Source organism: Argiope bruennichi, chromosome 1, assembly GCF_947563725.1.
Source record: "Argiope bruennichi chromosome 1, qqArgBrue1.1, whole genome shotgun sequence".
Lineage (NCBI taxonomy): Eukaryota > Metazoa > Arthropoda > Arachnida > Araneae > Araneidae > Argiope > Argiope bruennichi.
The window spans coordinates 17,934,704-17,962,019 of record NC_079151.1 but is presented as its reverse complement, the minus strand read 5'-3'; the positions used below and the strand labels follow the sequence as shown (position 1 = coordinate 17,962,019).

Genomic DNA, 27,316 nt, shown 5'->3' with positions numbered 1-27,316 from the left:
ACCCATATACCTGTATACATATCTTTACATCTACTAATAATAAAGACAAATCGGTATTTTCATTTCGCTCAAAAGGCCAGACCGGTTGACCAAAAACTGCCAGATTATGCAAAAATATAGAATTTCTATTTTAGAAAGGTTCATGAACACAATTATTAAAATATATGTAAGACATTTAAAATAATACAATTTTTATGTCAAACAATTTGACGGTATCATAGACATGATGTTATATCTATAAGATTTACGGCCGTATACACCAACCGCAGTTAAACATCAGCTGATGATTAAAAGCTGCGCAGCAGTCAAATTGGTATTCTCCAGACCAAATCTGGATCTGGATCTTAACAAATCAAATATGAACAATATCTCCGGGAAATCAATTAGTTGCCAAAGACCAATGTTAGATTAAACTGTTGACCTGAAGTTCAAAGCGTTTTCAAATATTTAATTGTGGGGTTTTCTTTCGTTCTTGCAAGGTAAAGAAGAAGAAGAAGAAGAAAAAAAAAAAAAAGTCTGTTCAATATTTGTGTTGTTTATAGGATGAACGAAAAGTGAAGTTACATTGTTGCAAAAGTTAGAAACGAGTTGAGCCAGACAAATACTATAGTTTTCATTCTTATCGGTTATAGATCTTCTAACCTTTTCATTGGTTCTTACTTCTTCAGTGCTTGTCAGTTTGGAGGAATCATGCACGTGAAGTTATATTTAAATGATTTGCCTAAAATTAAATATAACCAATATTTCCGGTAGATCAAATCATCGCCAGAGTCGATTATTAAAAAAAAATAAGCCGAAGCTTCCTACCTTCTTCAATGGAAGAAGAATCCAAAATGAAATATTTGAAGCTACAATAAAAACGATTTGAATTTCTTTTCAACAGTGAAATATATTATGATTCAAATATTTTTAAAATTGATTTAAAACTGTACTGAATGAAATTAATTTTTTCCATCTTAAAATGAATATTACAAAACGTATTTCTCTGCTATTATAACGTGTGGAGTTATACTGAAAAGATGTCAAAATTTAGCATAATTTTAATTAATTAAAATTTTAAAATGATCGCCCCGCGGTGCACATTTCTACTTTCCACATTATACAAAATTCGCTAGATCTAGATCTAATGATCTGTCCTAAAGACGGCTAACACAAGCATACATTCACCTTATTATTAGAGAGTTATTAATTAACTCAAATTTTAAAGATGTTTTGACGTTTTCTTAAAACCAATGGATTTTATGCATATATCTGATCAAAATAAGTGATTTATTTTCTGTAAATTTATCGGTATAAATAAGCTGAAGTGCATAACATAAATATATTAGCTAGGCGATGCCCGTGACATGAATATTATTGATGTAAAAACAAGAAAAGCAAAGTTGAAACGAACTAATAATTTTAAAAAAATTACATTTTAAATATTGTTTTTAGGTTATCATTATTTTTATTAAAAATTATGTTGTATGTTAAAGTGTTTTTTTTTTTTTTTTTTTTTTGGTTCCTGATGACGGTTGTTTGGTGAATGAATGACGATTAAAATCGAAATAAATAATCGGAAATGGAGATATTTTTTAAAAAGTGAGCGAAACAAGGAAATTAGAAAACTTTGTTGCAAATGATGGTATCCATATTTAAAATTAACCGTTTTTGGTGATAAGCCGGTTCACCGGGAATATTGGTTACATTTAATTTTAGTTAAATCGCTTAAACATAATTTCATTATCATAATTCTATTAAATTGCCAGACATTAAAGCCACTTTGCTTTGATAGTTTTAAGTATTTTTTACTCATTACTTGCATGAACTTTTCTAATAGTACTAGCCTTTTGACATCAGTTCTATTATAAAAGTAAATATGCACTGTTTAAAGGTTAACTGTTTTTCCATTTTTTCGAGCTCCTCATTCATCGGCTCTTTGATGTCATATCTGACTGCTCTTCCTAAGCAGAAGGAGGAGAAGAAACTATGTCACTCAATTTCAATCAATAAGAAAAATTTAATACATAAGGAATTATATCAAACAGTAAGAAAAAATTTTTCAAATGGTTCACTGAAAATTCAGTAAAAAGCATTTTTATTTCTCATAAGAAAGCTAAGAAAAAAAATCCCATTTTTATGATACAAAACATATTTTATTTATTATTAAAATATACAAAAACACGTTCTTTTGAATTAACCACAAATACTGTCATATCTTGGGTAATTTTGAAGCAGCCACTACAGGATTATTCAACTGAAGCAATCGACGTCCCTCTGTTTTGTAATCATATGAGCAATGATGAACTTCTGCATACCTATGAGTTGCACAAAAGTTTTTACCACATCTGCAAAGAGAAGAAAAATGAAGCAATAATTTATAATTTAAAGCAATATTTACATAGCATTGAATTATATATATATAGTTAAAGATATACATTGATATTAGTTATTTCCTAACAAAAAGTAGAACATGCCTTGAAACAAAATATCTCAAGTAAGTATATACAGTACTTTGCAACAACTTGGTATAACTTTTGCTTTAATTATTATTATAAATAATGTGGAACTATTTTTTAAAAGTTGCATTTAATATATTAAGAAATTCCTTTCAGTTAATAATACACAAAATAATCTTAATTCCCCTTTAGACAAAGCAAAACTTTAAGAAATTATTTCTTTCCTTTAAACCCTTTATTCTTTTATGTGTTGTTGTTATTGTTTCTGATCTCAGGTGCTATAGCTGCACTATACTACCTCCATGAAACCAAAGATCTTTAAAAAGTCTAAAAACAAAAACAGATGCCTTAAAATCTCAAAAATAGTAAAATTTAAACATTTAAGAATATGATTGGGGGGGGGGGACTTAATCTGTCTTGCATCAAGGACATTCAACAAAGATCTTCCAGTCATGTTCAGGGGTGTTTGTGGGACCCCAAAAAATCCCCTGAAACTTTTACGGACTTACTAGCGGCATTTTGGAATTTCGAGAAGGGGGGGGGGGGGGGAGAAATGAAAAATTACAATTATGAAGTATTGAATGACCTAATTATAAAAGTTCAATGAATTACTTTTTTTTCAAAATTAATAACCATAAATTTTCAAACATATAAACTACTACATTTTATGCAAATATTTTAAATTACCTGAATTAATTCTTTTAAAAAAATATCTAATTTCTGCTGCTTTTTTTTATTTTCTGATGTTTGTGGGCTTGTCTTTCTTTTGTGGTGAACTTCATAATTGCAGGAAGGTTGACTTTTATTTTCCTCATTTACAGTTGAAGAAATTTCCTCGAGAACTGCACATGCAGAGGTAGAAGCAGTTTGCTTTTCTGCTAATGTAGAAGGTTTTTCAGAGACTTTTATAGGTGACTCATCTGAAATACATGCTTTTAAGTCCTCTTGATAAGTTTTCCAACTTCTGTTCACATTCAGTAAGAGATCTTTGTGAATTGGATCAGTCATTGGATTTTTTGAGCCATATTTTTCACATGAGGTTTCTTTAGAAGCCATTAAATCATATTTAATAGTCTGCACTGCATCTAGGGAATCAATCTTAAGAGAGGTTCTATAGTCAATGACAAGTGTATCCATTAAGTTGAATGCACTTTCCACTAATGGGCCATGGAAGCAGCTAAGGCAGGCTTTGACCAATTTAGCCAATGTAGGATACTTATAATCATTTGTGAAATCATCTTTTAAATTAAAAACTTTAGACCAATATTTATCAATTGTACACTTGACTTGATTTCCACTTTCATCAGATGTGTAGAGCATTTCTTTGGTGATATCAATATCACTCTGGTATAACCTTATTTCAGCTTCTACTTTTGACTTCTCATTATCACTAAAAATATGGGACATAAAAGATGATAATTTTTCAAAAGCTAATATTGTACTGGTTTTACCTCTTAGCTCTGGATCTAATGCTGTAAAACTAATTAGATATGAATTTTCAAGGGGTAATTTCTGTTACATATGCTCAAATTTCAAAGTGAAATTCTCTTGCGTACATAAATAAAAAAATATTTCAATAAGCGAAACGAAAAATTTACATGTGCATCAATAAATGAAACGAAAATTTTACACAGCGGAGAAAAAAAAGTTGCGAAGCAATCAATGACAAATAGCTAATACGGCGAAAAATCCCCCTTCTCTACTTATTGGCGCCACGCCAGGACAGATAAGACCTTTGAACCCAGAGTCACGTTATCGCACATCTGGTCGAACGAAGTCTCTCCCTTTTTATTCTGCCGCACCCACTTGCCGAAAAGAATCCAGAAGAGAATGTCCGAGAACCGGGGGAATGAGTCATAACTCGCAATAAGGAAACAACAAAAAAGAAGTTTTTTTCCCCCTTTTCACGCATTATCACTGCCTTTGGAGAAAGAAAGGAAAAGTTTTCACCACACACACTGACCTTGCGTTTTCTGCTTTCAAAGCAAACAAAATTATCCAGATCAAAATAAATAATTCATTATTATTCCTACTTCCTTTTGAACGACGATCCCCGGAATTTCCGGGTAGCGAAGTTCAAAATCCCCGGAATTCCGGGGTTTCCCCGGAGCACAAACACCCCTGCATGTTGGAAGGCGAGGATTTGGTTTATTCACTCAAAACACGACAGAAGGCCATTTGCTATTTTCTACAGATATCCAGATAGTGACACCAACCATGGACTTTTACCAAAGTACCAAGGGTGAGCATGTGGGACCCTCCGAAGTGCACCCGACTCCATCTTTTTGATAGAGGAGATTTCAAAATAAGTCAGTGTTGGGTCACCATAAAATATGTCAGCTGAGGCTGTCTTAGCTAAGTCATCAGCTATCTCTTTACCATTTAAAAAAAAAAAAAAAAACATGTGAAGGGACCCACTGAAAGTGTACAGAGTTTTCTGCAGAGAGTCTAGCAATAAGGTCTAAGATATTCATGCTAGTCTTGTCCTCCACTTTCATCCAATGAGAAAGGCACTGTATAGAGGTACGATTGTCAGATAAAATCCAAATGTCCCTGAAGACAAGTTCAGTGGATATGTCGATATATAGAAGGTCCTTATAGATTTCAATAAGCTTGGACCAGAAAACAGAACAGTTGTCAGGATTTCTAATCAAAATATCAGCCTATATCAGTTCCTTCAGGGGTCTATATATGCATGCCACTACCAGAAACGCTTCCATCTCCTTTATTGCCATCTGTGTACATTTTCAGAGCCGAAGATGGAATGCTATGAATTGTTTCCAGAGACATTTGTCTAGTAAATTCAGGTAACTCTGACTTTTTGCTTTCTTTGGACAAGAGATCAGTCTGGAAATGAATTCGATCAGGGTCAAATTTAAAATTTCAATAGGGCTTTAAGGAATGCAGTTCCACATCTCTAGAAGGTAGACCCATCACTTTTGCGAAGGTAAAAGGACTGTTTTTCTTTAAACGCTTAATATTATCCCATGAATGAAGGTAAGCAGAAGTTCTGTACTGATCATTGTAGCTACAGAGCTTGTTGTAATATTTTGAAAGGCAGAGATTTCTTCTCAGAGAAAGAGGTGATAAATCACATTCGTACAAGACAATATCATTAGGGCAGCTATTATGATGGCCAGTAATAATTCTTGAAGCACTTAATTGCACTCTTTCAAGTTTGTTTAAGTTAGCTTTTGAGGAACAAAAATATATTAGGAAACCATATTCTAAAATTGGTCTGGTCAGAGAGATACAAGTGGTTTTCAGTATAGTTTTCTATGTAGTTTCTATTTGGTCATCTATTAACAATAACCAAGTCAGAAAATACCTCATCGCTATAGAAAGACTAGAAAAAGTTTTTAGAAAGAGAAGATAAAAAGAAAAATATTTTCCATTTCTGAATTCTGAAGTCTATACAATCATTTTTTTTTTTATTTCATGCTTCCACCTGAAGAATCTTTCAGACTTCAGCAACACAGTCAGCTGTTTGTCTGCTATCAATATTTGACATGCAACTCTAAATACTTTTGTGTCACAAATATTTTTGGGAGTAATTAGAGGATTTTCAACATCTTATACTCCAGAAGCATCTTTTCTCATTCCTTGTCAAACATCAAGACAGTCAATGTATTAAGATTTTTTGAAAGTTCCTAATTTAAAAAAAAGTATGATTGTATAGATTTGTGTCATTTGAAAAAAAAAGTTGGGGGAACCATTAATCTTTTATATTATACTGAAAACAAATATAATATTCATAAATAGCAATAAGTACGAGAAATATAAAACATTTAATAAAGTCTGAAAGATCATAACAATCAATATCATTACCTGCAAATGTAACTTGTAGCTAAGCCAGTCTTTTTTGAGCACAATGAACATCGTTTCGATTTCTTTTTTCCTTTAATAAGAGGTAATTTTTTCCCCGATTGAGGTCTATTGATTTCTTCATTTTGCTGCTTAGGTATCGCCTTTGTACTATTAACCTAGATATTCAAATAATAAAAATAGTTAATTCTAAAAACAAATCAGTTGTGCATGTCTTTTTCAATTCTAATTTTAAATATAAGAAATAGGATGGCAAACAAAATTATAAGTAGGAGGTTTATGGATTTATTGCAATAAAAATTTACTTTTTAATAGATTTCAATCAATTTTACTATGACAAGAACATTAATATTGTATTGACATGGATGTGAAAGACCCTCCTCAGTTTAATGAATGAAAACTAAGTGTCCAGGTATCTTTTATAGAATAAAAAGATTTAATCTACAGCAGCTTATATTACAAAAGCATTCTTTTTTATTTCTTATAAATAATGTCAGATCTTTACAAACCCTTTTAATCTAACGATATAAGCTCATTTACTTTGTCTTAGATTGTGATAACTATGAATTAAAAACAGCACATAGGCTAACACACAGAAATATTATTCATATTTTGAGCCTGTTAAACAGCATACTAATAGTACACAAGAGTATGCACAATTGGAAATGCCAGTTGTTCCATATGTGAAGAGAATTAAAGCAAACAAAACAGTGTCAATCATAAATGACTGAATTTTTGCATATATTTTTATTAGTTGCCAACACTTGCATTCAACAAAAAAATAACGTACATTAAATTATTTAAACAGAAATAAGTGATAAATGATACTCTAAAAACAGATTAGAACATGAGCAAATAAGTACAATAGAAAAGTAAAATAACAATTAATAGCAATAGACATGTTGTAGACATAGCATTTGGTAGTCCTAGGCAGGACAGCAGAAGCAGGTGACAACTCTTATAATAACTGATCAAGCTTAATATTTAAACAATTTTTATTTTAATATTTTGATGAGTTATTTTAACTTAATTTGTCATTTAATAACTTTGCTAAGGCTTATTTATATTTTAATATGTATACCATGAAAAAATTGATTTAAGTAATACAATTCTTTAAAAATCAACCTTAATTAACAATAAAATAAAAAATATTATTTTATTGAGGCTGTAAAATGGAATATAATACAACCAATTAAATGAAAAATAAATATTTCAATATATTCTAAATAATTAATTATAGCTTAATTTATTTCACAATGATTTTAATATTTCATTGTAAACATGCATCATAAACACAATATTTTTTTTTCAATCAGATTTTTTTTTTTTTTTTTTTTTTTTACAAATTTATTTGGAAACAGGGAAGAACATTCTTTATTGATTCAGCCTAGTTGTCAAAGGCAGTTGCCTTATAAGAAAATTGAAATTGCACAGATAGTATAATGGTTGTTTCTTGCAGCTTCCACTTTTTAATAAAATACAGTTATTGTAATAAGATGCAATACTATAGTTTTGCTCTTAGAAACAGGAAAAGCAAAGTAGCAGATACATAAGTAGGAAGGGTAGGAAAGATCTTCTAATAAATACAATGTTTCAAAACAAAACTAACTAGTTATTAATATGAAAACAATTTTGAACAAGAAAGAATTGGCAAGTTCTAAATGTTATAAACATGTTGTTGATGTAGTAAAGAATTTAAAAAGTAGTAGTTTAAAGTAGATAAAAATTAAAAAGTCAAGAATTTCCCATTTCAGTTATAAAAATAAATGTAATTTTGTAAGCTTAATGTTATTCCAAATATTCATTATAGAAGATAGTGTTACTTGATATTAAGCTGATGAATCATAATAATCACATTAATGTTGGAGAATTAAATTATTTTATATTAACAAAAGGAGTAAAAGCTTGCTTTATTTAAGAATGCCATTAAATTATTTTTTTTAGTGCCAAAGTATTTGTAGAATAATAAAGAATTAATGCATATTATGTAACCTATAGAAACTAAAGATTATCAATTCTTTGATTCCCTTAAATGAAAAAAAAAAAAAAAAAATCTATACTTACATTTGGAAACACCTCAGAATTCTGATGCACTTCAGAATCATTGAGCATATATGGTTGAAATGCTGCAAAAATACAATTCAACTGATCATTAATACAATCATAAATCCTACATACACCTACATAATTTGTTTAATTTCTTTCTCATATTTTATTTTTACTTCAAATATATATTTGTAAGCAAACAATAAAATGTAAGTGAATTCTAGTCAACTAGTTTAAAATATGTAAAATCAATAGTGTTTTAAAAATTAACAAAATTTAATTTATTCACTCAGGAATGAAATGAAATTGTTTTTACAGCACAGAAATTAATCAGAATTTTATAACTTCCTTTCTTTAATTCATTACAATTAATTTGTTCACACATATTAGAAATAAACAAACATTAACTCACTTTTGATTGAGGAAGTAACTAATGATCCACCTGAAGATTTTAGGTTCTTATTACTGGCATTTGAATTACTTTTGGTTACAACTGCTGGACTTAAACTAAATGAAACCTCTCGATTGTCATTAAACATTTGCATCATCAAACTGGATTTCCCTTGTGATAAATTAAGAGAAAGAGGATTTTTAATGCTATGTTTCAATTTACGTCTACTCCGATCATCACGGCCTAACTTTTCCTTATTTACCTTTTCTCCAATACTTTTATAAGTAATTTTTTCTGGACTTGTTTTCGGCCTGTTCTGTATCCATTCATCAAGGTCAATGAGTTTTCGTGAAGATAAAGCATGACTGCTGGTAAATGGCAATTGTTTGTGCGCTTTCTTTAAACGGGACGGATCATACTTAATAATCGAGTCTAAACATGGTGTTCTGACATTAACTGCAACCATCTGAGGATTCTGGCGAGATAATGTCTTTTTTTGAATGCTTGAAGCTCCTAGTGCTGATGGTATATAAGGCAAAAAATTTGAGCAGGAATGACCATTATTTTCTGCAGAAATTTTATCAGGACTTGTAAGAAGATAAGTAGAAATGCTGTTGGCAATACAATCTAAGGCAGCAGAAGTTTTTCTTGATACATTTTGGTGAGAACTAGGTATTTTTTCAGGATGTTTGCTATCACTTTCTGCAGTATTGCTAGATGAGGCAAAAGTAGAATTTGGCCTTTCCTTCATTAATCCAAAATGTGAATTATCTGATTTCTGATCAGTTTTAATCTTGTTTTGAGCATGCTTGGTAAAATACTGTTTGGACGGTGAATTCAATGAATCCCTTTTTTCAATAGGGGGTAAATAAAAATCTTCTTTGCACTTTTGATTAATTGATTTTTCTTGAATAGAAAAAGGATTTGAATGTGCAACACTTGCAGAAAACTTTTTAGACTGCAATATAAAAATTCATAATTAATTGCTTGTAACAGAGATGTGTCAATAATAAAAATATCTATAATTTATAATGAATTATTGATATTTTTTATAGATACAGATATAGAAAAATTTATCATTAGAAAAAGAATTAACATTGAACAGAATTAAACATTTTTTAAAACAAATTACCTTGTTGATATTTAAAGCTCTTAACTGTTCTTGCAACTGGGCTATTTTTTCTTTTGTAACTTCATTCTCTTTTATAATTTCCTTGTCGATTTCTTCAATGTTTTTAATGGAGGCAATAGATGATGTTTCACTATATGAATAATAATAAGAATGTAGATCGTGTTAAAGATAAAGCAATTATAAAAAATAAATTCAGCTTTAATTTAATATAATGTAGCTATATGTATGTATAATGTTGTTATACATATAATATATATAACAATTATGTCACATTTTAAATAACCAGATATATGTATACCATACTGGTTATTTAGAAGTTGAAACATGTGTTATAAATTAAAATTCACTTGCATACATTCTAACAAGAATAAGAAATTACATCAGGAAATATTTTATAAACCAAACAATTATAATTAAGTGGTAATTCCAAGAATATTCAACATCTAAGCGTTTGTAAATAATTAAAATAATAACCAATCTTATCATTTGTTTGTATATACTATATTTTTTTTATAAAAACATTGAAATGTTTTATAAAAGTAAAAGAAAAGTTCCAAGTAAAAGAAAAGTTATAGAATGTTACTACCTTATGGTACCAGATAGTGGTGAAACAGTACATTCTCCTCTTTCCATTAATGTATACATATGAACTTTATCGCCATCATGAAACACTAAAACAGTAAATGGCCTGCCACCAGAACCGGCGGTTTCACTGAAAAAATGATGTTGGAGAAGAAATTGTCATTTAAAAACAAAAAAACTTCTAGTTATAATGTTTTTATAATAAAATCATATTTTCAAACATTCATATTTTGAATATGCATAGTTTCAAAAAAAAAAAAAAAAAATCTGTTGCAATGGAAGATTATATTAGATATTTCATCAGCAAATTTATAGTAAATTCAGCATATATTTTAAGACTCCAAATAATATGAAAACAAAAGACAAATATTTCCATGAATGTTCTTCCAAAAATGTTGTATATTTTTTAAATACCCTTTTAACACTTTCAACGCTACCGACAAGATATCAATTATCAAAGACAAATATCAATTCTTCTGGCTGTTGACATTTTTTATACAAAATAATAATAATAATAATAATGGAAAAAGTAAAGATCAGATATGCATTAGAAAGCTTAACCCTTCTAAACTGGCATAAGAGACAAATTTTAGCACACAGAAACTTGTAATTGGAAATATCAGAAAGAAGAAATATCTCATCAGTAGCGTTGAAAGTGTTAAGATTAAATGTAATGTGATATAGAATATAGAAAATACCTGCTTCTTTCAACATATTCTGCAAGGTCTTTCAGCTTTTTTGTATCTGAAACTTAAAAAAGAAATTTTTATATTGATATGGATAACATTTTCAAATTAAATTTAAGTGTTATAAATTTGTTAACAAATTTTAATAAAAGTAAATGTATTAAAACCGCTTATAGCTATTAGAAATTTAGATCACATTCATTTAAAAAAAGAAAACCATTTAAGTAAACACACATTAAATTATGCAGTTATACTTGCTATAAATGCACTATTAATAATTTAATAAATGTAATTGCATATGTAGTAAATTTATTTTTAAGAAAAACTAAATTTAAAATGATGTTCTGCAATTGCTGTTTCAGATAAATAATTTTTTAATTTGCATACTTATTTCATAAGAATATGTTTTAAAATAATGTGCTTGAAAATAATTTCAGCAATACATTATTCAAGGATTTCAACAAGATATAACAAAAATAAAACTAATAACATTTGTTTCACAAATAGTAAAAATCATATTAGAAATAGAAGCACTAGCTCTATATTTAAGATGAAGAAAAAATTTGTTTGCCTCTCTCTCTCTCTCTACTTGGTTCCTGAAGAAATAAAAGCTTTAAATGAGCAAAGGGCAGTCACAATAAAACAATATATTAAATTTAATAATTCTTGACATATTCTAAATATTCTTTAGCAAATGAATCATAAATTTACATATAATCATTAAATTTGTTTATCATAATTACCATGGCAACAGACTGCACTGTTTTTAAAAATGGTAAACAAATGGAAAAAACTGTCTTGTAATGCCTTAATAATAAAATCAAAACAGACCAAATCATACATAAAAGGGAAACAGCAAAAACAGTGCTATTTCTGAACAATACAAATACCTATTTTTCTGCACTGAATGAGAATTATATAAAATAATTGAATAATTTTTTTTAAATCTTAAAAAGAATCAAGAATTTACACATTCCAAATTTCCAATTGTCAAAAAAATTACTTATTCAAAAAAGCATCAAAATTACTTAAAGATCTTAATTATTAAGATCTTTAAGTAATCCTAACAGATAATTATTTTGTTGCAATAACATTCAACTAAGAGAAAAGAGCTCCCATAAGGGTTGTTATGATTTTTTTTGTACCATATGTAATTTGAATTTTGTAATAGTATGTACTTTAATTTTTGTAATATAAAGAATATTTTTTCCTAAGATTTTTAAGAAAATGCATAAATAAATATATTTTTAATACGTTTCAAATAAACATGAAGAACATAATTTTTTAATCTGATCACTTGAAAAAGATAAAAGATGTATTTACTGATGAAGACAATATTTTCATATTATAAAAAACTTTTCAAAAATTTTATATTGTTGTTTTCGGTTTTGAAAATTGCTCACTAATAATAAAATTGGAAATTAGTAACTAGAATAAAATTAATCAAAATAAATAAAACTTTTATATCATTATGCATTTCAAAAGCTAGGAAATTAGATTGTGTATTGATTATTTCTTTCCAAGCTCCAGAAAAGTAAATAATTCAAATAAATTCATTCATAGTTAATAATCCTTTAATGAGTAGCAACACATGTATGCATTCTTTAAGGCAATCAACAAAAAAAGTAAATAATTCAAATAAATTCATTCCTAGTTAATAATCCTTTAATGAGTAGCAACACATGTATGCATTCTTTAAGGCAATTAACAAAAAAGTTAAACTAAAAATTGGCATTATTCATTTTTATTGATACGTTTTAATTTCTGCTGAATACATGTCAGAAAGGGTTCTGGAGTTAGATATATTTCACTCCAAAAGAATTAAATAAGATACTAAGTAACATTTTTATACTCACTTTTCTTTCTTCAGCTTATTAAAAGTTAAAATTAGCAAAATCATATTTCTCTTCTAATTTAGCATAACAAAATTTTATTTATTTTACTAGTAAATTTAATAATATAGTTTTTTAAAATAAATTAATAAAACTAAAAATGATACATAGTAGTCTGAACCTATGACTGAATTTTAGTAAAAGCAAAGCCAATAAAAGCAGAGAAACAAAAATTTAAAATAGTTTAAGAGACTATTTCAAGTAAAAGGAAAGTTTCAGGAATGGAACAATTTAATATTGAAAACAGAACACAATACAAATAATTTAAATAAATAAAGAAAACATGAAAACAATTTTAAAATAAAAAGAAAGCTAAAGAATGTATTTGTTTAAAAGTTTACTAAGCATCTATGTACTAACTTAATATTTTTCTTTATTTATCATCACTGCTTTTACAGATGTTAAAACCAGAATTTAATTCAATGTTAATAATGAAAAAGACTGTTGAACACATATATGTATTATTAACAATCCAAAATTAGATAGTGGCAGATTTTTGATTAGGTAGTGGCTGAGAGGAACCAGAGTCAGGCCAATTAAAAATGTCTTAAGTCTAGCTATCAAATACATTGGGAAAAAATAACAATTCGTAGAATTATAAAATATTAAATTTGCAATATGTGCTTACATTAATTAATTTAAATCATCAAATAAATTTAAATGTAATTTACTACTTATTTATAATGTATTAAAATATTAATTGTTCATTTAATTGGTTCTGTTATACAACACTTGATAGATCATACAAAGTAAGTATATAGATCATACAAAGTATAGATCATACAAAGTTGGCACTATATTTGTTTGAAAATTTATTTCCTTAGAATTTATTATAATAATTGAATGCCTTTATTTGTAAAAAAGGAAATCAATTATTAAGTAGCAATCATGATCAGTTATTAAAAGAGAGTTTACCCACAATATGCAACCCAGTAAAGAAGAATAAAATCAATCTTTTAATTCACTTCATTTCTAGACTGCAAAGCAGAAAAAAATATCAATGAAAGCAATTGATTTTTTTTTCTTTTTAAACTGCATTTGTAATTTTCTTTTAGCTAATTAAGCAACCAGAAAAAACTACTACAAACAAAAAAATCATAGAAAAAGCATTCTATCTTATCACATCTACTGTTTATTTACTACCAAAACATATCTTTTATCTATTTGAAAGGTTAATTTGGTGGAATTTAGATGAATTTTCAGAATGAAGACAATGTTCTTATAATTGTAATATGTAAAAATTTAATTTCACAATCCAAAATTTAACTTGATAACCATAACAAAAATGAAAATAAATAATCCTCTTCACAGTGATAAAATATAAATATTTGTATATATAGCTTTTCAAAGGGTAATGTTCAATTATTAGAGAATGAACTTTCAAGTATTTAGTAAACTACCAAATTTCCAAATCTTGATTGCAATTGGAATTGATGTTTTGTGATGAACCAGTAAATGATTTGATATTTTTATACATCAGTCATCTTTAGCATAGTGACCGATAGGAACACTAACATTACTGTTTGGATTGCAGAACAAAAATTAATTTTAAAATAAGAAATTTTATTCCCATTTGGATGACACTTAGTGAAAGATTTCCTAATTTTAGAACCTTAAAAAGGTTCCAGAGTAAGGAATTTGCAACTCAACTTTGTGATAAGCATGTAATCTAAACTTATTTTTGTGGCATTGTGCCTGTATTTTTTCCTATTCTAATTATCTGTAATTTCATAAAAAATTAGAAATTCAAGGCCTAAACTAAAATTTTTCCCAAAAAAAAAAAAAAAAAAATTACATCTGAACTGAAACACATTCATGCAAAAATAGAAAATTTTATTTTATGAATATTATAACATATAACAATGAAAAAATAATGTATAAATTTTAGACCATATTTGATGAGAAAATGCAAACAAAAAGCAATATTTTATTATAACTTTAACAGAGGAAAAAATATACAAAGCTTAGCAAAATAATCAAATTTATCTGAATTCTATTTTAATAAGAGAAAACATTGTTAAAAATTGTATTTGAAAATATTTTGAAAACTTAACTAAATTGCTGTATGGAAATGAAGTCAGTGTCACTGAAAAAAAACAACATTTCAAATTCAAAGTGCAGGAGCAAAAAGTTTTAATGCAATAAGATATGCTAAAGCTATTACAAAAAAAAAAAAAAAAAAAAAATCCTAGCTTTTTTTATTTTACAGTTTAGGATACTGATAAGTGAACAAACAAATCAGTCAATCAATAGTATTGTGCATGTGTGTGTGCATTATATATATATATATATACATATATATATAGAAAGACGATAGAGATATCTCAATTCATGAAAATTTATTTCCCTAAAATAAAAATTGATTAAAATAATGTTAAACCTTGTCTGGTGTTAATGGGTCCACCTCTCATTCCAAGAACAAGCTTTAAGGTAGCCCCATCATTAATACAGTAATCCTGGAGACACAGATCATCATTAAGCTCCTGAGACTTCCAAATCAAATGCTGTTGAGACACAGGAATACCTGAAATAAGGCATAACATATGAGGAACTGAATAATAATTGATAACATACATATAAATTTCATTTGAAAGGAAAGGAAAGGAAGAAGGGTCAAGAAGAAATACACTTGATACTTTCAATGCTACTGACAAGATATCTCCTCTTTCAGATACTTCCAATTACAGGTTTCTGTGGGCTAAAATTTTTTTCTTGTGCCAATTTAGATGGGTTGAACTTTCTAATACATATCTGAAGAATACCTTAACTTTTTAAATTTATTTTTTTGTATAAAAAATGTCAACAGCCAGAAGAATTGATATTTGTCTTTTCATGGAGTTTTTATCTTATTCATCCTTAGCTATGAATGTATTAAACGATTATCCATATCATTTAGGCTATAGACGTGGATAAGTTTAATATAGCAATAAATGTTGTAACTGATACTTTAATAAATTCTTAACAAAAAATTATATACAATGAAAAAATTAATTATAAACACATTAAACATGCCTATAGTGAATAATAAGTTTTATAAATCAAAATCATATAATGAAAAAATTTAGTAGTGTTCTCCTTAAGATTTTCTTTTATACTTCCAAACAAGAAAGTCACATATAATATCAAGTCAAAAATGATTTTAATTGTATATTACACAACAAAATATCAATTTCTGGATATTGATCCAGAAATTCTTCAATTTCTGGATCAATATCCAAAAATTCTTATGTTTTCATTTATATTAGAATAGATTCTTCAATTTTACTCTTTGATTTCTTAAATATTTTTATTTTCTAGATAGACATCAGAAACTAAAATATCTTGAGAAAACAAATTTTTATATTATCCTAGAATTTAAAAAAATTAAATAAGAACTGCTTTACTATCAAAGAAAACTAAATATACAAATAATAATAATAATAATAAAAACACAGTCTCATACTCTTCAATTAAAAAAAAAATCATTAAAAACAATTTGCCAAAAATAATAACACTTATGTGTTATGTAACTACACATTTTCAGGTAGCCTCAATATATTCAAAAAGTATCCTCAATTATCTTTTCTAGTGTTGATTAGGAACTGTTTTGTAGTGTTTCCATTATTTAAAAAAATTGCTGTATTTAACAAAATTATCATTCTTTATTCACTGCAATTTTAAAATTTAAAATGTTAATTGGATCATCAAATTATTTATTTTCCTCAGATTTATATATTATTTTAAAATTTGCATTTCATAAGAGGCAAATAACATACACATAAATAAATGGACTTAAAAGCTTTATTTAAAAAAATGGCAATATATAGATAAACAGATAAAAGATTTTATGATGTAAACAATATTTTCTTAGGATGCAAAGTAGAATTAGATGTATTAAAAATATTTTTGAAAAAGTATTAGCTTTTGTAATTAATTTCAGAGTAAAATGAAAAGTAACAGGTAGCCATTTTGGAAAAGAAGTTCTCTTCATTCATTGATTTATTTGATCTAGATTTGTAGGCAAATATTTTGGAATAAGGATCACATATCAAATTACATTTGTCAACATCATTATGTTTTTGAATTACTGTTTTCACATAAATAAGGATAGTCAGATAGACAGTATATCACTGAACACATTCATTCGAAATCTGATACTGATTGATGCTTTTAGTATCGAAATCATTTGTGTACATGTTTTGTCAACCTAGCAGTAGCATTTCTGAATAACCAAATTCACATACACAAATAAGACAATTTCAAAAATCTGCTTTTTCTTTCCTAAATATTGGAAGTTCATTAAAATCTCAAACTTTCCGATATATCTACATATGTGTTGTATGCGAGAAAATAAAAATTGCCAAAACAATAAAGGAAATTTGATCAACAATAATTTTGTTTTTCCAGTTTCTATGATTTTTTAAAATTTTATTCTATATTATAATCACAAACTGAACACAATACTTATTTTCTGGCATAGAATAGAGAGTGTCATGTAAATAAACATACTTATTAAAGAATTATTTTAAAACATAGTGTGAAAAAGCTATAACTGAATGTCACCACCATGTTTGTAAAGGGTATATATATATATATATATATATACACAGTTCAAAAGAAAACAAATGTTTTAATAACCATATAAATAACAGCTTGCAAACAAAATAAACAGATTTGATCTCCTTTATATACAAAAAGACAAATCATATAATATCACTGCTTTGCAAACAGGCTAAAAATATTATAAATAAATAAAAATCAATCTATAAAGCCTTCAATTAATTTTGTTAAACATCTTTGCTAAAATAGCTTGAATGTATATGCTAAAATTTTTATCTTTCAGCACTGAATCATCGTTGATAGGACAAAACTGAGATGTAAATAACTGAGCAATTAGGATAATGCAGTTTCAAACTGTAATAACTTAGAAAACAATTTTTGAAATACAGCTATAAATATCAATCAGATTATCAGAACAACTACCTTCTGAGTATTGAATCTTAGCTTTGATGGATACTATTGTTTCCAGTGGTGAACAACTAAGCTCAAATGCAGTTCCAGTTAAGGTTTCAATAAATAGCTCCATTCGATTTTCAGCCATTGTATCTATAAATACAAGATATTAAAGCTTTTTACACAAATATTATATTAAAAGCTTACTGAACATGCAACATTGAGTATTGAGCTTCATAAATTGCATGCAGATATAATAATGGTAAACGAGAACAGTTTTTGAATAATTTTTTTTTAACCATTTCACATGCAACATATGTACTTAAAATCACTTTTTTTAAACCAAACACCAAAAATTAATTTATAAATATAATAATATGACACATAAATTAGATAAAATTTGTATGCATATTAAAAAATCTTTGTATAAAAAATATAACTTATCATATAAAATATAATAAAAGTATGCACATAAAGGTATAAGGATTGTGACTATATATCAAAGTACTTTTAATTTCTTTAAAATTGAATTTCTTTTAAAAAAATTCTTTTAAATTAAAAAAAACCAAGATGTTTTATTAATCATAATTAATGAATAATAACAATAAATAATATAATGAAAATAGAGCTTATTAGATTATTCAAATTACATCAATGCTTGTTTATCTCTAAAGATGATTGTAACTCATACTTCATTAAAAATTTAATTATTGCAGCATATTAATTTTTTCAGATACTTTTTTTTAAAAAAATCCTCCATTGTTTTGTTTTTTATAATATTTTAACAGCAATTTTGATGCTCATATTATTCTATTTAATAAAATAATAATTTAAAAAATAAATATTAAAATTTATTGTCACTATTATTAAGGGTAATCGCATTTCCTATAAATATTTAATCTGATACAAATCAAAATTTTATTTCACATATGTTGAGAAATAAAATACGAATTTAAAGAAACCACTCATAACAGGGATTGGTCACCTCAAAACTTTCTTGCATACTCTCTAATAAACTTGTCATGCCAGAGAATGCCTTACCTGGCATTGGCATACAAGAGTTATGAAATATTAACTTTTGGTGTGATTTCAGCATTTTAACTGAATCTATCATATGATCCTTGAAAAGTTATTTATCAATTAATTCCTTGCACGAGATTAAAAATATACAAAAATTGAATTTGTGTTTTAGACATGTTTTTTTCAGCCGAATGAAACAAACATTTGACATAACTGCAATTTTACTCGCAAATTCCCATACCAAATTTGATTTATTTAAGTCAATGCATTTTTGAATTACGGTGTTTACATGCTTCAGAAAGTATAAACTGATACAGTTAATCTGCAATTGGATTTCATTCAAAATTTGGCAGGGTCTAAATTATAGATATTAAATCTGTGTATTGAATTTTATCTATCTAGCTTTCTTCATTTTAATCTGGCATTCATAATTGTGTTAACTTATATTTGAACAGATGGACAGAGAGGCTTCCTGTGAACAGATTTTACACAACATTTGATAGAAATCTGCAAATCTGATGTAAAGACCATATATTAAATTTCAACTATCTAGCTGAAAGCATTTTTGAGTTATCTTCATCTTTCTTTCTGTCTATCTTTCCTATATTCTTGTCACAGACAGATGGAAATTTTCCAAAAATGTATTTTTTGAACTCAAGGAGTTCTTAAATGTGTAGATTCATCAAAATCTCGAGTGGGAATTTTTTGACGATTACTATATTTTCTTTACATAACATATACGAGAAATTAAAAACACAGCAAAATAAGAGAATATTTTATAGAAATTTTTTTTTTAACGATTCATATAGACTTCCATTTATAAAAAAATATATAAATTCTTCTAAAAAAAAATTGACATTTTACTCAATGTATTTTAAAAAAATAAGCAGATATAGAAAATAATATTGCTAAATGAAATAAACTCTTAATCCTAATTAAAATAATAAGAAACTTATGGTATTCTCTTTGTAAATAGTTAAACTGCTTAGCATGTACATGGCATCCATAAATAATATAATTCTTTAATTTCTTTAGTATATTTTTTAATCTCATTAAATCACTGAAGATTGCAGACAACATAAAGGCATGCAATTTTATGACACATTTATGGAATAAAGAATTAATCTCAAAATGCAGATCTTGAAATGTTTGTTTCAGCAAAAAATTGCAGGAAAGAAATCTTACTCCATACTTTTTGAATAAAAAAAAAAAAAATAAAATAAGATTGTATTACAGATAGTTGGTTGCACAACAAATTTAATTAAATGAATTTTGGATGGATATCTATTCACAATTAGACAATTTTCTGGAATATTGAAAGATAAATTCCTAAGATGTTAGTTAGTCCCCGATTCTAAGATTATGTTCACAGATAAGTTTTGAAATTTAAAACAATTGATGTGAATTATAAAGAGATATATAAGACAAAATGCACTGAAATCTGACTCAATAAAGATATTCATTTAGAAATTTTACATTAACTACCAATAAGTTCCTCTTAAGATTTATCATATTAATTTCTCTTCATAATGATTAATATTCCATAAAGAGAATCAACATCTTTTTTGTAAACTTTTTACCTGATTAGTTACAAATACTAATATTTCCAGAACATTATTTTATGAATTCTACAGAAAAAATTCAATGATTATAGCAAATATGGCAATTATTGATAATGTTTAAAATGAAAATTCAAAACTGTAATGCTCAGAACAATTCTACATTGTTTGATTTTTTTAAGAAAAATATTGTTTTGATTAATTATTTCAAATACAATTAATGAATTAAATTGATGTTTTAAGAAACTATTTTATTTACATTAAAAAAATTCACTCACCATTATTATATTATCATATGATGTTTCAAGGACAAAGCAAGGCCTTCCATAAAATTACCCCTACAAATCATTTCTTCAGGATGAAGGGGATTTCTTATCTATGTTACAGATGTAAACCATACATTGTAAGGCCTAGATATAAAAATAAAGTTTAAAATACTTTACAAAATGATAATAAATATATTAAATGATAAAAAAAGCAATCAAAATAGAAAATACAAGGATAAAATTGCATAAAAAATTTTGTTACATGCTACAAATCCAAAAATACCACCAGGTTTTATACAAGTATATCATAATTTCAAAGACTTAAACTTGAGTTTTACTGAAAAAAAATGAACATCATTTTAACTAATTATATATATTAAAACATGCATTCTTCTAATATTCCAATATTATTAAAATTTCTTGATTGTTAAAGCAAGCAGTTTGAGTTAATCAACAGTTACATCACTAATTACATATTAATCTACACTCATCAACTAATTAAAATTGCATTTTATAATTAAAAATTATAGTTTTAGCAATTGTCACTGGTTAAAAATACATTTTTCAAATACAAAATATTTTTCGGAATAACAACAATAAAAAAATTAAAATGTTAAATATAAAAATAAATGTACATAGCTAACTGAATTGCCACAATAGCATATTTTAAATTATATAGATAGTAATGTCTTCTTTGACCTTCAATTTAAAAAGCATAATGAAAATGTACATAATATAGAACTATACCCTTTAGATCAAAATTTAATGCTTTTAATATCATTTGAAACCTCTATTTCTTCAACAGAGAAAGCTGCATCAACCATATGAAACAGAAAATGGAAAGTAGCTCATTTTATAAGGAAGCAACTTATCTGTGGGAATTTTAATTGTTTCTCCCTTTCCATTCGTCAAACATTAAACTTAACAATGAAATCTACAAAATGCAGAAAATAATTTATATTTTCTATGTGCTTTGAGTTTCGCGATATTTTTGTAAAATTATGATTGCAATAATATACCTTTCATTACATAGCACTGAACATGGATGATTAATTTCCTTAAAGGAAAGGATGCTCGAAAGCAATGCATAATATAACATTTAAAAATAAATTTCTAAGATATAAAGAAAATAGGATAAAACATTGAAAACTTGTTTAAAGTATAACGTAAGATGAGTTGAAAAGTAAAGAAGTCTTTTTGAACGTTCATAAAACCAAAACCCACATATTGTAAATCATTCGGACCAGAATAAATAACTCTGACGGGTGGTATCCAATGGCAACCACTGTTGACCTGTAGAGGTGGGTCGTTCGCGAACGAACGGGTCCTCTAAGTGAACGACCTGAATCGGGTCGCTATCTTCTGAGTAAGTCGTTCGTTCTCGAACGACTGTGTGGACCCGGCTATTTTCGTTCATTAGCTGTGTGGACCTGGCTATTTCCGTTCTTGAACGACTGTGTGGACCTGGCTATTTCCGTTCTCGAACGACTGTGTGGACCCGGCTATTCCCGTTCATTAACTGTGTGGACCTGGCTATTTCCGTTCGCGAACGACGTTGTGGAACTTGCTAATTTCATGCGTGAACCCCCTACAGATAAGAAAACAAATGCGGGAACGGCGTAAATGGCACCTGTTTATTTTCTTCCCCTCTTCTCAATAGGGTGGTAAAACGGTGCGGGGCGATTTTGTCTTTTTAACAGTGGTTGCTTCCATTCCCCCTGTCACTGTTGATTGGTGTTTCCAAAAATTATTTGAGGGTAGATGCTTAATTTACAGTACGCTTTCTGCAGCTACTAAAATCTCTTGCTAAAATGCCGGGTTATCGGAAAGTTTTAATTCAAAAAGAAATTAATAAAATACTCTGTGAAGATTTAGATGAATCTGATTTGATATAAGTGATGAGGAAGATGCTGAATTTGACATTTCAAATTCTTTTCAAGAAGAAAATATTTCAATTTTGTTAGAAAATTATTCTGATAGCGAGGACTATATTGAAGTTTCTGAAAATAGATAACTCGGGACAGATTATTGAATAGAAATCAAATTTGATAGAAAATAAAATTATTTCCATTCCGAAATTCGACCAACTTTTAGGCCCAACACATAATTTACAAATATCGGAAAGTATGTAAAAATAATAAATTAAAAAAAATAAGTAAATTAAAATGCTTATTCTTTTAGAAAACTGTTTTTAAAATAGTATTAATTATTTTTCGAGGCCCAATCTTCTCCCTACCAGTTCTTGAAGCAGTTTTAATTATAAAATAACAAATTAAATATTCCTTCCTTAAAGAATTTTGTAAATCATTTGAAAATTGGCTGATATTATATCTTTTGTGCATTGCTTAAATCAACGAACATAATTTTAAAAAAAATGCTAGCAAACGTTCTCTTCTAACTATTATTGTGGGTATGCAGAATCGTTTGGAAATGAAATAAGAGGTTTTGATTTGGATAATTTTGAGAGGATACCTGCAAATTTTAATTGGTATATATCGACCAAAAAAATAATATTTTTTTCCATAAAATATTATTTGCCCTGTGTTACTATTCTATCATTTTAAATGAATAAATTTAGTAATTTTTTAAAATTTACATTGTTAATGAAGTTATTTCTTAGATTTGAATCTACATATATCTTAATAAGTTTTCAACATTAGAATATTATTCTCTTTATATTCTAATAAATAAATGCAAGCAATTGCTTTGGGAATTAAGTAATACAAAATTAAAATTTATAAGAATTAAGTACTTACAGTAAGTTATTTATATCAATAACTTTTAAAATAAACAGGGAAAAAAAAGACGAAAAAAAAAAAAAACAAGAAAAAAAAACTCTCGAATGATTAAATTTTCTGATGCAGCAATGATTTTAATAAATATGTAAATATACTATTTCAATGTTATATTTCAACATCAAACACGTCTTTCCGTAATTAATAAATTATAATCAAACAGAGCGATAAAAAAAATGGAACGTCTGGAAAATCTTTAGGTAAAACTATAAAGTATTATTAAATTTTGTATGAAATTTCTCTTCTTATATAAAGTCTTGTCCTGATCGATGCTTAGCATAAAGCCATTGAAATTAGGAACATGAAATTTGGGAAGTTATTTTTTGCACGTTAGAGGCATACTAAAAACGGATTTCTCAAACTTTTAATTCAAAATTTACTTTAAAAAATAGAATTTTAATGTGTTTTTATCAAAACATCAAAGCATATTATCGCATACAAATTATTTTAACACCGTTTTAAAGGTTAAAAAAGAGTCGTATTTGAATAATAAAAATTTTGTTTGGTTGAATGTAATTTTTTAAAAATAATTTCTGAGAAATAAGTGGACACAGTTTATAACAAATACTTTTATTATAATGAAATTCAAAATGATATTTCTTCTTCGAATCATTGAATCGTATTATTTTGCTGCTGTTAAAATAATTATAAAAGAAGAAAAAGGATTTTATTCTTATTGCTATTTGGTTAAAATTGCTTTTATGTTATACGCAAAAGCACTTTGAGCTAGATGGATGAAATTTGGTATGCGGTCTTCACACCAAACGTGTAGATTTCGATCAAATTTTCTGCAACATCTGTGTATAGGAAATCTGTCTATCTGACTGTTTCAAATATAAGTTAGCATGGTAACTACAAAACGAAGAGAGCTAGATAGTTTGGTACACAGATTTAGTATCTATTGTATAAACATCTGTCAAATTTTGTGCCAAAACCAACAAGGGATTCACCGCATGTCGGTCTGTACTTTCAGATATATGTAAACGCGATAACTCAACAATAACTAATTTGAACTAAAATAATCAAATTTGGTATGTAATTGTGTGACTATAAGTGTAGTTTTGAGTAAAAATTTTGTTTTAATCATTTCTATTAAAAAGGATTTTGAAAACTTATTTAGAACTTGGCATTTTTCTATAATCAATTTCATGGCAGTTTAGGCAGTCGTATGATGATAACCATAAGTAAGCTTTAGTTTTTAGCTTTATAAGATTGCAAATAAAATTACTTAATTGAACGAGCACTACTTACTCAATAGAATGAGTAAGAATGATTATTTAATACTCTTTCTATCCCAGCCATGTTTGATCGCAATAGTTGTTGCTTCTATAAAAATCACACACAAAATTTGTGGTCATATTGAAAATGCATCATTTGTGGTCATTTGTGCATCTACATCACTATCGGCATTTTCAGAAATGTTTATGTATATTTTATTTTAATTTTAAGAAATGTTGAAAAAGCTCATAAATCTTTATTGTTAATCTTATAAAAGTTTACTTAAATTTTTTGGTATTAATATTTTTTTCATTTGTATAATTATTTCTATGTTTTTGTCAAATCCAAAAAAGTATAATTTTACAATAGAAGATATTGTGCAAATAGAAAAATAAATATTAAAATTTAATAATAAGATTTTTTCAGTAAAAACTATATATTGTTATAAAATTAAAAAAAAAATTCTATGATTAGAAAATATGCAGTTTACATATGCATACTTATACAAAGGTGCTTAAAAGTACTTTACTTTTGCAGCATATTGTCACTACGCACCCTGTAAGGCAAGAACAATCTTTTACTTATCATATTATAAATTATTAAATGATAATTTAAGATATATTTTTCAACTAAAGAGTGAACATAAAAGATGCAAGTAACCATATATAAGAATAAATGTAATAGTATAGCTCTTAAACAATAAAAATCTAATGAAATTTGTGCAAGTATAAAACAACAGGAATATCAAAATTCTAAAAGCTCGAGTTCTAAATGAATCCTGCCCTCAATTAGGTAGACACGACTATTGGCATATATTCCAGGAAGTAAAAATAAATAAATAAAATTTAAAAATAAAAATAAAAGCTGAATAAATAAATTTATAATGTTACTTTAAAATTTATTGAGCAATATTAAAATGATGTAATATCTCGTAAAACGAAATTCTTTTATACTTAGTAAACAGAGCTTAATTTTTTATGGAATTATCTAAACGTAATAGGAAACTCCGTACTGCCAAAATAACCAATCATGAAAGATATTTCATAATTAAATAAAAAGTAAAAACGGAAAAAAAAACGCCTTTAAAAAACCATTAATTAACACTGTAATCTCAGGCAGTAGAATAACTGAGAAATGATCAAAATTACAAAGCCTGTTCCTTCATTCCCACCTGCGAGAGGGGAAAAAAATCATTAGACTCTATGAATTCCCCCATTCTCTGCTTCTCAGAACGAACTGCATATGGCAAAATAACAGCGCATCAGTAGAAGTCACCTTTCTTTACGAGACTCAATACAACCGGAAATTTCCGGTTTGGCCAGTGACGTAATGAGTGAAAAGCAACAAAGTCGTTCGTTCTCGAACGAAAGAGCCTAGTTCATTCGTTCCCGAACGAAAGAGCCTAGTTCCTTCGTTCTCGAACGAAAGAGCTAATTCATTCGTTCGCGAACGAAAGAGCCTAACTCATTCGTTCGAAGAGTCGAAATCGTTCGCGAACGACCTGAAACGAACGGGTCAAATTGGTGAACGAACGATTTTGAGCCGAATCTTTCAAATGAACGAGATTTCCCATCACTATTGACCTGTGAGAAGAGACCTTATTTTTAGATCTCGAACACCGTACCAGAACGCAAAAGAACTAATATCGTTAACTAAAGAGATATATTTCTAAGATAAAATGTATGAAATCTAACACATTTTAAAATTTAGAAAGACACTGAAATTGAAATTTTTATAGTAATTTATAATTTATTAAACCATAAAATAAACATAAAAATTTTATATTTAGCGAGCATGATTTTGGTCTGATGGGTTAATAAGTCTCATAATTGTCTATTAAATGACATTTCTTAAAATCTAATCACATATACTCACGCATACACGCACACACACACTCCCACATGTTGAAGCTTATTGTCAAAATCATGCAATAGCGAATAGGTGAGTCGAAATTATATAGATCACTTTAAATTTGTTTATGTGCATCGAACAGTAAAGATGCTTGAATGCAGTGTTGCTTCAATCACATCGATTTATTGTATCATCACCAAGTTTCTGATTAAGTTAAATTTTTTTTTAAAATAGCAATGTTGTTTTTCTGTTTTTTTGGAAAATTCGATAAAAAAATATTCAATGGGAGTTGCCTTCTTACACTTTCTCGAATACTCTTTAATAAAGATGTTATTCCCCTAAAACTGTGCATTTTGGTAAGGCTAGAAATTCTTTTACTTATAGTTAAGGAGGACAGAATACTTAATTATGAAGTTGCCTTTATTCTAATCTGTGTTCCTATTGATTTAGAAATCCTGCCCAAGAACAAATCAGCGTTTCTTTTTGATGTCCCTTACCCTATCTAATCAATAGTAATTACCCAACATGAGTTGTCCCAATATGAGTTTCTCCATCTTTCATTGCTGCAGCCCTTTCAAATGATGGAATAAAATAATAAATCTGGAATCATTTCTTGAAGACTTATTTCACAGATGAAAGTAAAATGAACTCCAATGTAGGTTGGAGTCTACGAGGTCTTTTGC

General features: G+C 27.3%; 1 protein-coding gene across 4 annotated transcripts; it reads right to left on the bottom strand.

The window, feature by feature from the left end:
• Positions 1–2,136: 2,136 nt before the first annotated feature.
• On the bottom strand, positions 2,137–26,773 carry LOC129976033 (AN1-type zinc finger protein 4-like). 4 transcript variants are annotated; one of them, XM_056089399.1, is made up of 12 exons: positions 26,366–26,384; positions 21,994–22,062; positions 20,782–20,913; positions 17,955–18,077; positions 15,373–15,516; positions 11,113–11,158; positions 10,419–10,544; positions 9,833–9,962; positions 8,722–9,658; positions 8,328–8,389; positions 6,267–6,421; positions 2,137–2,327 (listed from the first exon to the last, which is right to left on the bottom strand). In XM_056089399.1, the coding sequence occupies exons 4-12, from the start codon at positions 18,070–18,072 to the stop codon at positions 2,192–2,194; spliced, it is 1,854 nt and encodes a 617-aa protein (XP_055945374.1). In that variant the 5' UTR covers positions 18,073–18,077; positions 20,782–20,913; positions 21,994–22,062; positions 26,366–26,384; the 3' UTR covers positions 2,137–2,191. The 4 variants fall into 4 exon arrangements, with proteins under 4 accessions (XP_055945374.1, XP_055945350.1, XP_055945367.1 ...); XM_056089375.1 differs by having other exon boundaries at positions 2,138–2,327; positions 11,113–11,164; XM_056089392.1 differs by lacking the exons at positions 21,994–22,062; positions 26,366–26,384 and adding an exon at positions 26,658–26,773 and having other exon boundaries at positions 2,138–2,327; positions 11,113–11,164.
• Positions 26,774–27,316: the final 543 nt, after the last annotated feature.